The 12,718-nt window shown below is 50.6% G+C and overlaps 1 protein-coding gene across 5 annotated transcripts in view; it reads left to right on the plus strand.

Moving 5' to 3' along the window:
- Window positions 1-12,718, plus strand: part of Ptpn11 (protein tyrosine phosphatase, non-receptor type 11) — a 96,497-nt gene that overhangs the window by 53,843 nt on the left and 29,936 nt on the right. For all 5 annotated transcript variants that reach the window (XM_005403198.2, XM_013503715.1, XM_005403197.2 and 2 more), the window contains 3 exons: window positions 5,896-5,992; window positions 9,363-9,442; window positions 9,568-9,726. In XM_005403198.2, the coding sequence (XP_005403255.1) occupies window positions 5,896-5,992; window positions 9,363-9,442; window positions 9,568-9,726 (336 nt within the window). The remainder of the gene's footprint in view (window positions 1-5,895; window positions 5,993-9,362; window positions 9,443-9,567; window positions 9,727-12,718) is intronic.

Below are 12,718 nucleotides of genomic sequence, written 5' to 3' on the forward strand. Positions count from 1 at the left end.
GCCACCATACCCAGCTGATTGTATTTTTGAGTCAGGGTCTCCGTCTCTAGTCCAGACTGAGTAGGGGGGCTATCTTGGCTCTTTCTTTTTTTTCCAGTACTGGGAATCGAACTCACGACCTTGCGCTTGCCAGGCAGGCACTGTGCCGCTGAGCTAAATCCCCAGCCCCTCTTGGCTCTTTCTTCCATTGCAGTGGTGGAGATGGAATTGAGGGCCTCGTGCATGCTAGGTATGTGCTTCACTTGCCCCCAGCCCACTTCGTGTTCTTTGCTGCTGTTCCCTGCAGTAGGGCTTGTTCTCCTCTGGGACCGTGCCTTTGAATTGGTTTTCTTACCTCTGTGGCACTTGCTTGGAGAAAAGGAAGCTGCTTAGCTTACCCAAGGCCCTGGAAAGGACCGCAGTGGCGCCTCCTTAGTGCTTGTTGGTTGGTCGGGACCTTTGCTGGAGATGTCTCCAGTGACTCCGTCATTCCTGAAGGATGCTGTGGACTCGTTCAGGAGGAGCTGCTCCCAAAGCCACTGCAGGGTGACAGGCCCTGCCGTGCGGGCTCAGTGCTGGGGATGATGAAGAGGCTAGCTGGGACGTTACAGCACCCTTTTGCTGAGAGGAGTGGATTCAGCCCAGTGGAAAGCTTGCTTTTTGATCTGGCTGGGGGGTCACTGCTCTCTTTTGAGTAGTTATGTGTAGTTGTTTATGACATCAAAACCAGAGAAGCTCTGTCTCACAGCTTGTCTCAGCAACTTTCCTTCCAAGAGGCCACAGGCACCATTGGGGATGGGGTATTCTTAGGCATTTTTATGTTTTATTTATTATTAATTTGTTTATAAAAGCTTTCTTTTATTGTGGAAAATTTCAAACAGACTCAATAAATAGAGAAAACAGTATAATGAACTACACCTGCCCGTAACATTTACTAGCTTTTTTTTGAGTCAGGGTCTTGTTATGCAGTTCAGGCTGGCCTTGAACTCACTGTGAAGCCCAGGCTGACCTCGAACTCACAACAATCCTCCTGCCTCAGCCTCCTGAGGGCTGGGATTACAGGCGTGCGCCACCATGGCTGGCACCAGCTTTTTGTTAAATCTTGTTACCTCCCTCTTCATCCTGCCCCCTCCTTGTTCAGTATCTGTATCCTGTATCTTCTTTCCCCTCCTGGGGATTGAAGCTAGGGCCTGCACGTGCTAGGTTCTCTATGCCAGTGAGCTGTTCCAGTCCTTTGGAAAAGTTTTTGTTTTGAGACAAGGTCTTACTAAGTTGTTCAGGTTTGGCTTGAACTATAATCTCCCAAGTAGCTGGGGTTACAGACTTATGCCACTGTGCTGATATAGCTTTGGCTTTAAAAGTACAGTAACCCATCTGGACGTGGGTGGTGCATGCTTGTAATCCCAGCACTCTGGGAAGCTAAGGCAGAAGAAAGATTGCAAGTTTGGGCCCAGCCTGGGCAACTTTGTGTGACGTTGTCTGAAAAAATAAACAGAGTGGGGAATGTAGCTGGTGAAATGACCTGGGTTCACTCCTCAGTCACAGCACATATACAGAGTAGTTCAATGGCTTGCTCTGGCCCTAATAGTCTTTAGTATGTGTGTATATACGTGTTTATCTCCTTTGTGGTGCTGGGCACGGTGGCGGGGGCCTTGCACGTGCTCGGCAAGTGCTGTACACCTGAGCCCCATCTCCAGCCCAGCGGCACCTCCGCCCTGCCCCACCCCTACTGATTTGGCCTGTTGCTCGGAGCGGTGCAAGCCCTTCTCTGCAGCATCCTCACGGTGCCTGGAGACCCCCGGCTCTGCAGAGTTGTTTGCTGCCTGCCCCTCTCCTGGATTCTCTTCCTCCAGGTTCACTCAGGAAATGCTAGTCAGCTGCCAGGTACAGTGGTTTGTGGTCAGAGAGCTTTGGAAGTCTATGGGTCTGTTTTGCTTGTCAGTAATGGGAGCTGCTGCTCTTGGCATTCGGTTGGCAGGGGTGTAGGGTGGAGTGCAGGGGTGCTGAATGGCTGTGGACGTACGAGATGGTTCCCTTCCACACTTGGTAGTGCTGCTGCCCACTGCTAGGAGCCCACCATGGGTCAAGGCTTTGGGTGAGTCGTTTGCTGCAGTCTCTGGTTCTGGCTCTGCCTGGGCTCATGCAGCCAAGTGACTGTAATTAGTGGCAGGTCTTTGGCACGTTCCAGATTTGGTGCAGATACTTCGTTGTATTTCTTGGGAAAATGAGGTATCTTGCAGCCTGGGCCCCAGCTTCACATCTTTTTTGCTACCTGTCTCAAGCCATATGATTAGCATCCCTGCCGAGGCCCTGGGCAATGTGGTTGGAAACTCTGTGACAGGTCGTTAGCAGCTTTTTGTGCCCCCAGGATCTGCTGGTGAGGAGGCTGTGAAGATGAACCAGAGCAGGATGTATCCTCAAGGGCAGGGACCTTGGACATGCTTCCTGCTCTTGGAGCCACGGTGCTGGGAGGAAGTGCCCCTTAGCGATGGTAGCTGCCGATCTCAGGCGCAGCTAGGGAGCCTCTGGGGGCAGAGTGTGCGTGGTCACAGTTTCTGAGAGCTTTTGATGTGCAGTCTCATGCAGATGGACGGCTGCCTTCTGCTGAGAATGAAATGTGTTTAGGCAGCTTGTGCCCCAGGCGCCACTGAGGATGGGCTGACAGCACTAAGGAAGGAGCTGGGAGAGATGCACCATTAGCCGTTATTAGTCCTCGACAGCTGCCAGCTGCCGGCAGTCAGCGGCCAACTGTGCCTGGGCGGGCGGGTGCCAGGCTGCCTTCTGAGGGAGTCTCTGGGGCCCAGCTCCTGACTTGACTGCACACTGTTCAAACCTCAAGTCCATCTGGAGGACACACTGGGAACTTAATGCAGGGTGAGGGAGCCGCGGGCAGACACGGTGGGGGGTCCAGCCCAGATGCTGTGGAGAGCAATGAGGACTCCCCTGCCCTGGAACGTTGGATTTCATGGGCTGAGGGTGTGTGTGAGGTGATTCTTGGCTAAGATTGTCTTTTCCAGGAAGCCTCAGGCCTCCCCTGTTGGGATCTGAGAACATGCTGCTTGCCATGGGCAGCAGGTGGTCCTGGTTCTCGTGTATGCAGGTTCCATGTTTCCTTCACAAATCAGTCTTACAGAGAGAAAAGAGAAGTCAGTTTAAGAAAACAAGTGATGTTATGGGTGGTGTGCAGAGATGGCAGAGCATCTTGAGGTGCTTTTGGAGTCACTGAAGCCTGGGGAATGCTGCTCTGGTATTCGCCTATGGTGATTCCAAGGGCGGGGCCCGTAGTGCCCAGGCTTCACCTGCGGTCTGGGGTTTGTCCCTGTGCCCTCTCTCTTCCTCCCGCCCCATCTCTCCTCCTCCTCCTCTTCATTTGCTCATTCTGCACATCCTGTGCCCGCTGTGTGCTGGATGCTGAGCCGGTTCCTGACACGGTGAGGCGGTCTCTAGCTCTCTAGTGAGAGCTTGCAAAGACGGAGCCAGGATTGTTCACTTGTACGTAGAGGCCAAAGTTGATCTCAAAGGCATGGAAGGTAGGGTTGTGCTTCCCAGAGCCTGGGAAGAGTGTGGGAGAGGGGGCTGTGGAGAGGATGGTTAACAGGTACAGGGGTGCAGGTGGACGGAGGAGAACGTTCTGATATCCTGTGACACCGTGAAGCAACTTACTATGCTTGCAGCAATCAGTTGGCTGTTTTGAAGTAGCTAATAGGGTTGTGTGTGTGGTACAGGTGACTGATGCCAGGGCCTGGGCATGCTAGGCGAGTGCCCTACCACCGACCTATATCCCCAGCCCTTTCTATTTTGAGACAGGGTTTTACATAGACCCAGGCTAGCCTTGAACTTGAGGTTCTCCTGCCTCAGCCTCCTGCAGACTTGGGATGAAAGGGGTGACTCTTATGCCCAGGCTACTCCTGTGTCTCTAACCAGCTTCCTGGTGATGCCGATGTCACTGGCCTACAGACCACATGCAGAGTAGCAAGGCTGTGCAGTTCATGTCACAGTAACGGTTTAATAGCAGCAACCGTCTTCTGCTTGTGTACTTCCTGAAATTGGCCTTGGAGAGGACAAGTGTAAGGTGATTCACCAGGAAGCAAGGTGACCCACTTTATAGATGGACTGGCTGCGTGCTTTCCACACAGGAAGCGTCAGGAGGCTAGAATGCTGTGGAGTTTGTTTCCACCTGGGCTGCTCATTATTTCCACGTCCCTGGATGTCATTTCACTTCATCAGCTTGGTTGATTCTTAAATCGCCGATTCAGGTCAATGTTTGAATTTCCTTTTGATCTTCACCTTAGTGACCTGTGTAAAAATCAGGAGCGACCCTCCTCCCTCATGCACCCAAATTGCCAGTTCCCGGAAATGCAGCTTGCAGAAGGCAGGTGACTTTAATTACTGTACTCGCTCATTTCCAGCATCTGAGTGCCCGTGTTGGTGTCAGAGTTCTCCGTGCGTCATGTTTTACTTCTGTCCAGGTTTTAGCCAGCTGAACACTTCGGTTATGAATTTTGTGTCAGGGCTGAATATTGTGTTTTGAAGCCAAGAGTCAAATACCAATTTAAAATCCTGACTTTTATACCTGCCTTTGAAATTCAGACAAATGAAATAAAAGTAACACAGGGGTTGCGGTGTTGTGAAATACGGACTGCCTCTTCTGTAGAAATCTTTCAGGGTGGCCTTTTTGGCATTTTGTAGAAGAAACAGTTGGGTATTTTTTTTTAGCTTGCTTTCACTTTCTTGATTTGCCGATTTGTGATTTCCCATTAAAACCCAGCCCTGGGGGCTGGGGTGTGGCTTGTTAGAGGCCCTGGGCTCGAGCCCAGCACTACAGAAGCACACAGAGAAAACGAGCCTGTTGGAAGCCAGGGGTCCCTTGAAGAGGCACTTCTTGTAAATGAAGTGAACCCGCTCCTTGAGTACGCCTCAGCCTGGCTTGTCCCTCCTAGGGTCTGATGCCGCCCTTGTCCTCTTTGCTTCCTCAGGTCCCCTCCCCTCGCCCTGCTGGGCTGCCCGGTGGAGTCTCTCTCCCGTCCTGGTCCCGTTTCCCACTTCACTTCCTCTGCTTGGTTTGGGACCCCGAGTGCCTTGGTGCTCACATCCCGCCTCTCTCCCCCTGGGTCCCCTTCACACTGCCAGGTCCCGCTGGGGTCCCTCCTGGGCGTGGGTTTCTGAGCAGACATGGGCTGGCAGCCTGCGGCACTGACTCAAGGTGTTGGCCTAGGAGGACTCTGAAGCTTCGCTGGCAGAGCAACATGCGCACCACCGAGCGGCAGCAGCACTGCCCGTCTCATCCTCCCCAGCACACTCAGCCGGCTCTGAATCAGTCGCCCATAGGAAGCAGGTCATAAACTCCTCGGGAGCGTGGGCCACATGGATTATTTGTGAGCTCCACACCAGTGTTCATTGGCGTCCATTCCTGATTACTTTGGCTTTCTGTTTACCACTGGAGGAAATTTAGGGGAGAAAGACAAAAGAAGAGGGCTTCATAATCCCACTACCTTGAAAACACGGATCACCGTTACCTTTTTGGTGTGTTCTTCTGCCATTTCTTGGGGACGTAGGTGAAGGCAGACATGTGGCTGATGTTGCACTGTTGTGAAAGATGTCTGGCTCTTCCTTTCATTGAATTCAGACCATCTTTCCAAGACAATAAGCATTTTCCTAGAACGTCTTTATACGGCCACAGGGCATCCTTTTGTATGAATGGACAGTAGTTTTCTGCCGCGAGCCCTTTGCTTTTGGATGTGTGTGCTTGCAGTGTTTTTGCCTTGCAGCATGCAGATGGGCGTTCTCGCAGCTTTCCGTGGACTCTTGACATTTCCAGCAGTGAGTTCCTTAAAGCAGCTCAGAGCCAGGCTGGCCGGCTTGCTTGTTTGTATGTGTTCCTGGCGCATGGTAATACTTACTTTTCTTCCTTTCTAGACGCTGCAGCAACAGGAGTGTAAACTGCTCTACAGCCGAAAAGAGGGCCAGAGGCAAGAAAATAAAAACAAAAACCGATACAAAAATATCCTGCCCTGTAAGTGTCACGTCCTGCCTCAGTCTTTGTCACTGAGTCCCGGGGGCTGTGTGCTCCTGTTAACAGATCTTTGACCTTAGCCACTCACATTCCAAGCAGTGTCCACTGTGTCAGCTGTGGTGGGGGTGGATGACTTCATTCCGTTTCTGGGTTGCTGGTTCCTGAGTAACACTGCCACTCGAAGGCCTTGTCTAGAAGGTCATTTCCTTCTGTTAGGTCAGTTTTTAGTCTCCCTGAGTGTCATAATCTGGAGGCTGTGACTGTTCAGTGCCAATCAGGCCCAAGGCCACAGAGCCCAAGGTTGGTGCCCTTGCTTTCCATTCTGAGGCTCATGAGTTTGGGTAAGGCAGACCTGAATCTTGGGAAGCAGGCCAACTACTGGGGCTCTTTCAGCTGTTCTGTAGGCTGCAGTTCCTAGAGATAAGGGCGCATACCTACCCTCCACTTGGAAGAGAACCCCAGACTCCCTTAGCGTGCAGATACTGCCGGCAGGGCCCAAGCTGAACCGCAAGGGAAAAAGAGCCTGGAAAGATGTCAACCTTGTGTGTCAGTCACTTTCTTGTCACTGAGACACAGTGACCAACACCCACAATTTAAGGAGAGGTTTCCTTTGGCTCATGTTTCAGTCCATACTTGGCTGGCTCCGAGGCAGGGCAGCGGGGCACAGGGGCCTGGCGGAGCAGAGCGGCTCACAGCACAGCGCACAGGAAGCAGGGAGTGAGGGAGGAGCCAGGGAGGGAGAGAAACCTCTAGGCCACACACCCCCGTGGGCCCACCTCTTCCACCTGGGGCCCAGCTCCTAACAGCAAGCCAGCTATAGGCCCCAGTAATCCAGTCACCTTCCAGAACCCTGCCTGTGAGCATGCGAGGCGGTTGGGTACATTTAAGTATAAACCATAACAGCTTGGATGAGGAGCTCAGAAATGGCGTGACTCTAGTCCTCGCTCCCCTCTGCAAAGGTCCAGCTCTGCCTGGTGCTTTGCATGTTGATGTCACTTAATCCATGCCACATGCGCACGGAACAGGCATTCTCATCGTCCCCATTTCATAGACGATTTTAACAAGTGTGCAAGGAGTAGTAAGTGGGAGGAACAGCTCTGGTGCACTGGAGGGAGGGGAAGGATATTTAGAGCACATATTTATTTATATCCCTCATGTAAAAGAAAAATTTTCAGCTGATACATTGATTGATGGCAATACATGTGTACAGTAATATATTTAACTAGCTTAAAAGTAAGCCTTGTTGGGCTAGCTCAGTGGCACAGCACCTGCCTGGCAAGTGCAAGGTCCTGGGTCAATTCCCAGTACCAAAAAAAGAAAAATAAGCCTTGTTTAGAGCCATCTTACACATGAGTGTAGATATATTTCAGTGTTCAGGATGTTTATTTATTGAGGTGCACTGTCAGATTTGGAGAGCAACACTCACATGCCTCTTCAGGTCAGAGTGACTTTGTCAGTTATTATAGACCCAGTGTGGGTGTGCACAAAGCGTTGACATTTTCTCTTGCTGCGTATGTATGTACATGTGCCTGGCACCCGTGTATATCACATGCACGGGGCCTCGGGTGGGAGCAGATGAGAGGTGGACATGGAGGTGTTTCTCATGTTGAGCAGAGGGGATGGGGAGTTTGCAGAGAAGTGGTTAGAGCTACAGCAGACCCTGATGTCCTTGGGGAAGCGGGGTTCTTTTTAAGTCTGAGTTTTCACTTCTGCTCAGGGGCTGTAGCAGTACAACAGTAGTTGGCAGTTTTTAATATAATACTGCCTTTTCCCCTCTTAATGGTCCAAATCTGGTATTTTCTCTGATTCACTTATTTCTCTTTTCATCTGCAGTGCTAAGGCCTGTGCCCAGGGCCTGGTACATGCTAGACAAGCACCGTTCCCCTGAGTCACATTCCCAGCCCACATCTTAACTCTTTAAAGATGTGGAGTCCAGGCCAAAAAAACATGATTCTATTATTATTTTTTGTTTGGTTATTTTTTGGTTTTTGGGACAGGATCTCAATATGTAGTCCAGGCTGGCTTCAAACTCAGGGATCCTCCTGTGTCAGCCTCCTAAGTGCTGGGATTGCAGGTGTGTGCCACATGTCCGGCCATGATTCTGTTAATAAAGATACACAACTGTATTGCTCATTCCCATTGTAAAATATGTTCCCTTAGATAAAGCACTCAGATTTTGATGCCCTTAATATACTTTTTTTTTTTCTTTTTAAGACAGAGTTTCACCATGTAGTACAGGCTGGCCTTGAACTTGCTTATGTAGCCTAGGTTGGCCTTGAACTCATAGCAGTCCTCCTGCTGACTCAGTCTCCTGAGTACTGCCTATATCATGTACTTTTGCAGAGAATTTGGTTAGTTGATACTGTCAGAATCTTGTTTTTCACATACTGTATTTTATTCTACCTTACTTTAAAAAATTTTTATTATGGAAAATCGGAAATATATTCAGAAGTGGACAAAACCTATGCACATCCATCTCCATCACCTAGGTTCAACAGTTATCAGCTCAAGCCCCATCTTGTTTCTTTTGTACGTTGGGTTCACTTCTCTTGGCTCCCAAAATTACTTTGAAGCATATCTCAGGTATATCATTTGTCTGTATTTTAATCTTCTGTTTTGGTGGTTTGAAACAGGGTCTTGCTATGTAGTTGGGGATGGCCTTGAACTTACTGTGTAGCCTAGGTTGGCCTTCAACTTCTGCGTCAGCCTCCTGAGTGCTAGGATTACAGACGTGTGCCACCACATTTGGGTTTTTTTTTGAGACCTGTTTTGCTGTGTAGTTCAGGCTGGCCTTGAACTCTTGGTGATCCTCCTGCCTCAGTTGCCCAAATGCTGGGATTTACAGGCGTGCGCCACACCTGGTTTAATCTTCTTTTTAAAAACAGAAGCCAAAAGACTTTTTGGTTTGAAACGATTTTCAACTCACAAGAAGTTACAAACATGATGTGGAGGTGAAGCACAGTGGTGCGCACCTGTAACTGCAGTCACTCGGGAGGCTGGGGCAGAAGGATCGAGGGTCCCAGGCCTTCCTGGGCAATATAGCAAGACACTGGTCCAATAAAATTTAAAAAGGGGCTGAGGGTACTGCTGGGTGGTAGAGTGCTTGTGTAGCATGTGGAAAGCTCTGGTTCAAACTCCAGTACCACCACCACACCCGTAAAAATTGTAAAGGCCTTTTTGTACCCACCCCTCACCCGCCCCTCTGCGCACGGCAGCCTGTAGTCCCTCATCAAGACAAGGGATGGTGACGAAAGCGTTAGGAGGCGTCTGGCGGTGCCCAAGCGTTTGGAGACTGGCCTAGGGGAAGAATGAGCTGATCTCCCCGCGGCCGCCTGAGTCCTTTCGGGACTGTGCTCTCTCTTCCTTGCAGTTGATCACACCAGAGTCGTCCTCCACGACGGTGACCCCAACGAGCCTGTGTCTGACTACATCAACGCCAACATCATCATGGTGAGTTTGCTTCTCCTCGGTGTCTTCCGGCCGCATGCTGCTAGCTTCACTTTGTGTTTTAAATCCTTCTTTCACTCCAAAGGCGACTTTCAGATGTCTGAAGGATTTTCTTCCTAAATTTCTAGCCTGAATTTGAAACCAAGTGCAACAATTCAAAGCCCAAAAAGAGCTACATTGCCACACAAGGCTGCCTGCAAAACACGGTGAACGACTTTTGGCGAATGGTGTTCCAGGAGAACTCTCGTGTGATCGTCATGACGACGAAGGAAGTGGAGCGAGGAAAGGTACACAGGCTCATCTTTTCTGATAAAGTTTTTTTTCTTTCTTTCAGCACGCCAGGGACCGAACCCAGGGCCTCATGTATGCGAGGCAAGCGCTTTACCACTGAGCTACAGCCCCAGCCCAGAGAAAATATTTTTAAAGCACTGTATGTGTCAGGTGGGCCTTGTTGTAAATGTAATAAACAAAGCCAGCTGTCGTGGTGCACGCCTGTGATGCTAGCACTCAGGAGGCTGAGGCAGGAGGATCGCTGTGGCTTCAAGGCTAGCCTGGAAAACACAGGGTGACCGTATCTTAAAAGAGAGAAAAGGAAGAAAAGAAATGGAATAAACAAATTAAGCTCACTTTTACTGACCCTTTGGGAAAAGGGAGTAGATGAAATTGATTAAGATGTGTCTTGGTATAATTTCCTTTATGGTCTTTTGCTGGGACTCCTGTTGCTTCTTAGATTTTAGATTTACAGTTTTCTTCAGATGTGGTTATTGTTCACCTTCAATTCTTTAAACATGTAGCCGGTCCCACCCTGTCCCAGAACGCCAGTCATCCCATAGCCTCTGGGGCCGTGCTTATTTGACTTGGTTCTCTTTCCCGTCTGTGATCCATCTTGAGTAACCTTTTTTGCCGAAGTTTGGTTGGTCTTTTGCTGCGCAGTGTTTAATCTGCGCTTACTCCTCCTCGCAGACGTTGTGGGTCTCCTCACCTCGTGTTTTACTTGGGTCTTTTCATCATTTGCCGGTTAGTGTCTTTGCCTGTGAATTCTGTCGCTGGTGTTGCTCGTTTTTGCAGTGTTTAGGTAAGGTACGAGGGAGAGTCCACACCCTCTTGCTCCGTTGTATCCAGAAGCAGAGAGGGAGGGAGACGAGGCCAGCTGGTCCCTGGGGCTGACGAGAGCTCTGAGAAGTGACAGTGGTTTCCTGCTCATGTAACCTGCACTTCTCACCACTTTGAAGAATTAAGAAGTAATTTGAATTGTGCAAACGGTACATTCACATGAATGCTCAGGCTGTTGTAGCGAAGGTTAAAGTCTCCCTTGCTGCCACCCTGTGCCCCCACATAAAAGCCCCCTTCCCAGCTGGCTCTTTGTTCTTTGACAGTGCCGCCTTGGCATTTTTTATGCGTACGCACCTTTAGAAGCATGGAGTACTATTTCCTTTCTTTCTCATGTTTGGCACTGGGTGTGGGACCCAGGGCCTTGCACATGCTAATCACGTGCTGTACCACTGAGCTGCGCCCCACTGTGTACTGTTTCCCGACTGAACAGAGCTCGCACACGGTGACTTCACTGTGCGTCGTGGCTTTCTTCCTCCCCACTAGGTACATGCCCTGCTCCCTCCCTTAGTACCTGGCGGCCTGTCTCATTCTCGTGAGCACTTGTGTGGTACGCTGTGGTGTGGGTGTGTCATAATTTATTTAACCGTCACGCTGTAGATGTTCGGCGTCGTGGGATTTGCTCTTACATACAGTGCCGAAGTGAACGCCTTGGGTGTCCCTTCCCATGCAACGTGTGAGGAGGAGGGGTTGCGGGCCATAGAGTGCGCATGCTGGAAATGCTAGTAAACTGCCTGTCGCCTCTTGAACGCCTGTCCCAGTGCACTCTCACCGCAGCGTAACCTAGAACTCATCTCCCACACCCTGCACTGTGCTTCAGGGTGTTGGAAGTCGCAACAGCCCACACCTAGGGAAAAGCAGACAAGTCTTATGGAAAGGCAGCCTCTGCGTTGTCCCAAAGTGGGCCCAGCCCCCAGGGCGGGGGTGTTACAATGGCAGAAGTCCTTTGTTTCTGTTTCTCTTCCAGTCAGAGTCCTGTTCTCGATACCCTTTCGTTAGTTTAAGAAGTGGGTGGACGGTAACAGTGGCCCCGAGCAGGTGCCTCCGAGGCAGGCGGGGGTGTGGGATCTGAGCCCTCCTGCCGTGACTCGCACATCAGGCCTGCAGGGCGGTGTGACCTCATAGGATTTTCACGGTTGTACTCATGGTTGGTTCCTTTCTGCGCCGCTGGAGGGCCCAATCTGGGCACTGTGAAACAAGGGCCTCCTCTAGCCGCAGTAACCTTAGGTGGGTTTGAATTAATGGCCCACTCGCAGCGTCTTCACGGTTCCTGCTTCAGGTGAGAGGTTGGTGCCTGAATACGGGAAGGGAGCGGAAGCCTCTGTCCTGCTTCTTTCTTGGATGGAGGCGGATGAGGTCGCCTGCTCTCAGAGCCCTTGGGGCGGGGGGATGTGTCTCATGTTGCTGCAGGGGTGAAAAATCAGTCCCTATCCACAGAGCTGCTGGAAGCTCCTAGAACAGTTGGGGCCCGGGCCAGATTGCCCTGCTGCGTTCCTCCCACCTCATCCCTGTCTCCTTCCACATTTTCCTCCTCACTTCGGGGGTGTAGAGAGGTGGCACGCCAGGCGTGGGCTTGTCTCTTCCCTGCAGGCCTTTCACACAGCCTGCTCTTGTGTCCCCAGAGCATGGAAGGAAAGCCAGCTGGGGACACCCCTCGATCCCGGTGCTTCAATGTGAAAGACAGTGTATTCACCCTCACAGTTAGTGTTGCTTTGCCGGGGTTTCCGCGAGAGTTTGGGAACCAGAATGAGGGCTGCAGCAGCCTGCAGATGAGTACAGTCGTGATTTAATTTTGTGTTCCCCACTGAGGTCTCTGTGGTGACCGGAGCCATCCTCTGAACTGATTGGCCGGTAAAGTATTGATTACAGCCCGTATTATAAGGGCATATTTGGGGAAAATGTAATTTGTATCAAATCCTTTGAACGGTGTTTAGATCTACCAAATACTGGAGGCCGAGTGGAATTCAGAATAATAGTCATAAGGACACCATGTCCTTTGGTAGGCCTCCCTGCTATCTTGTTTGTTTTCTTTCACTTAATCATTGACCGTGGATGTCTGCAGCTGTGCTCTTACTGCTGGTTGTATAACTGTACATTTCTTCGTCTTCCTAATACATAAGGTGAATTTCATTTGCTGATAATTGTATCTTGGTGGGTTTGGAAGGTGGT

Source organism: Chinchilla lanigera, unplaced genomic scaffold, assembly GCF_000276665.1.
Source record: "Chinchilla lanigera isolate Chin_1 unplaced genomic scaffold, ChiLan1.0 scaffold00081, whole genome shotgun sequence".
In the NCBI taxonomy this organism is placed as follows: Eukaryota; Metazoa; Chordata; class Mammalia; order Rodentia; family Chinchillidae; genus Chinchilla; species Chinchilla lanigera.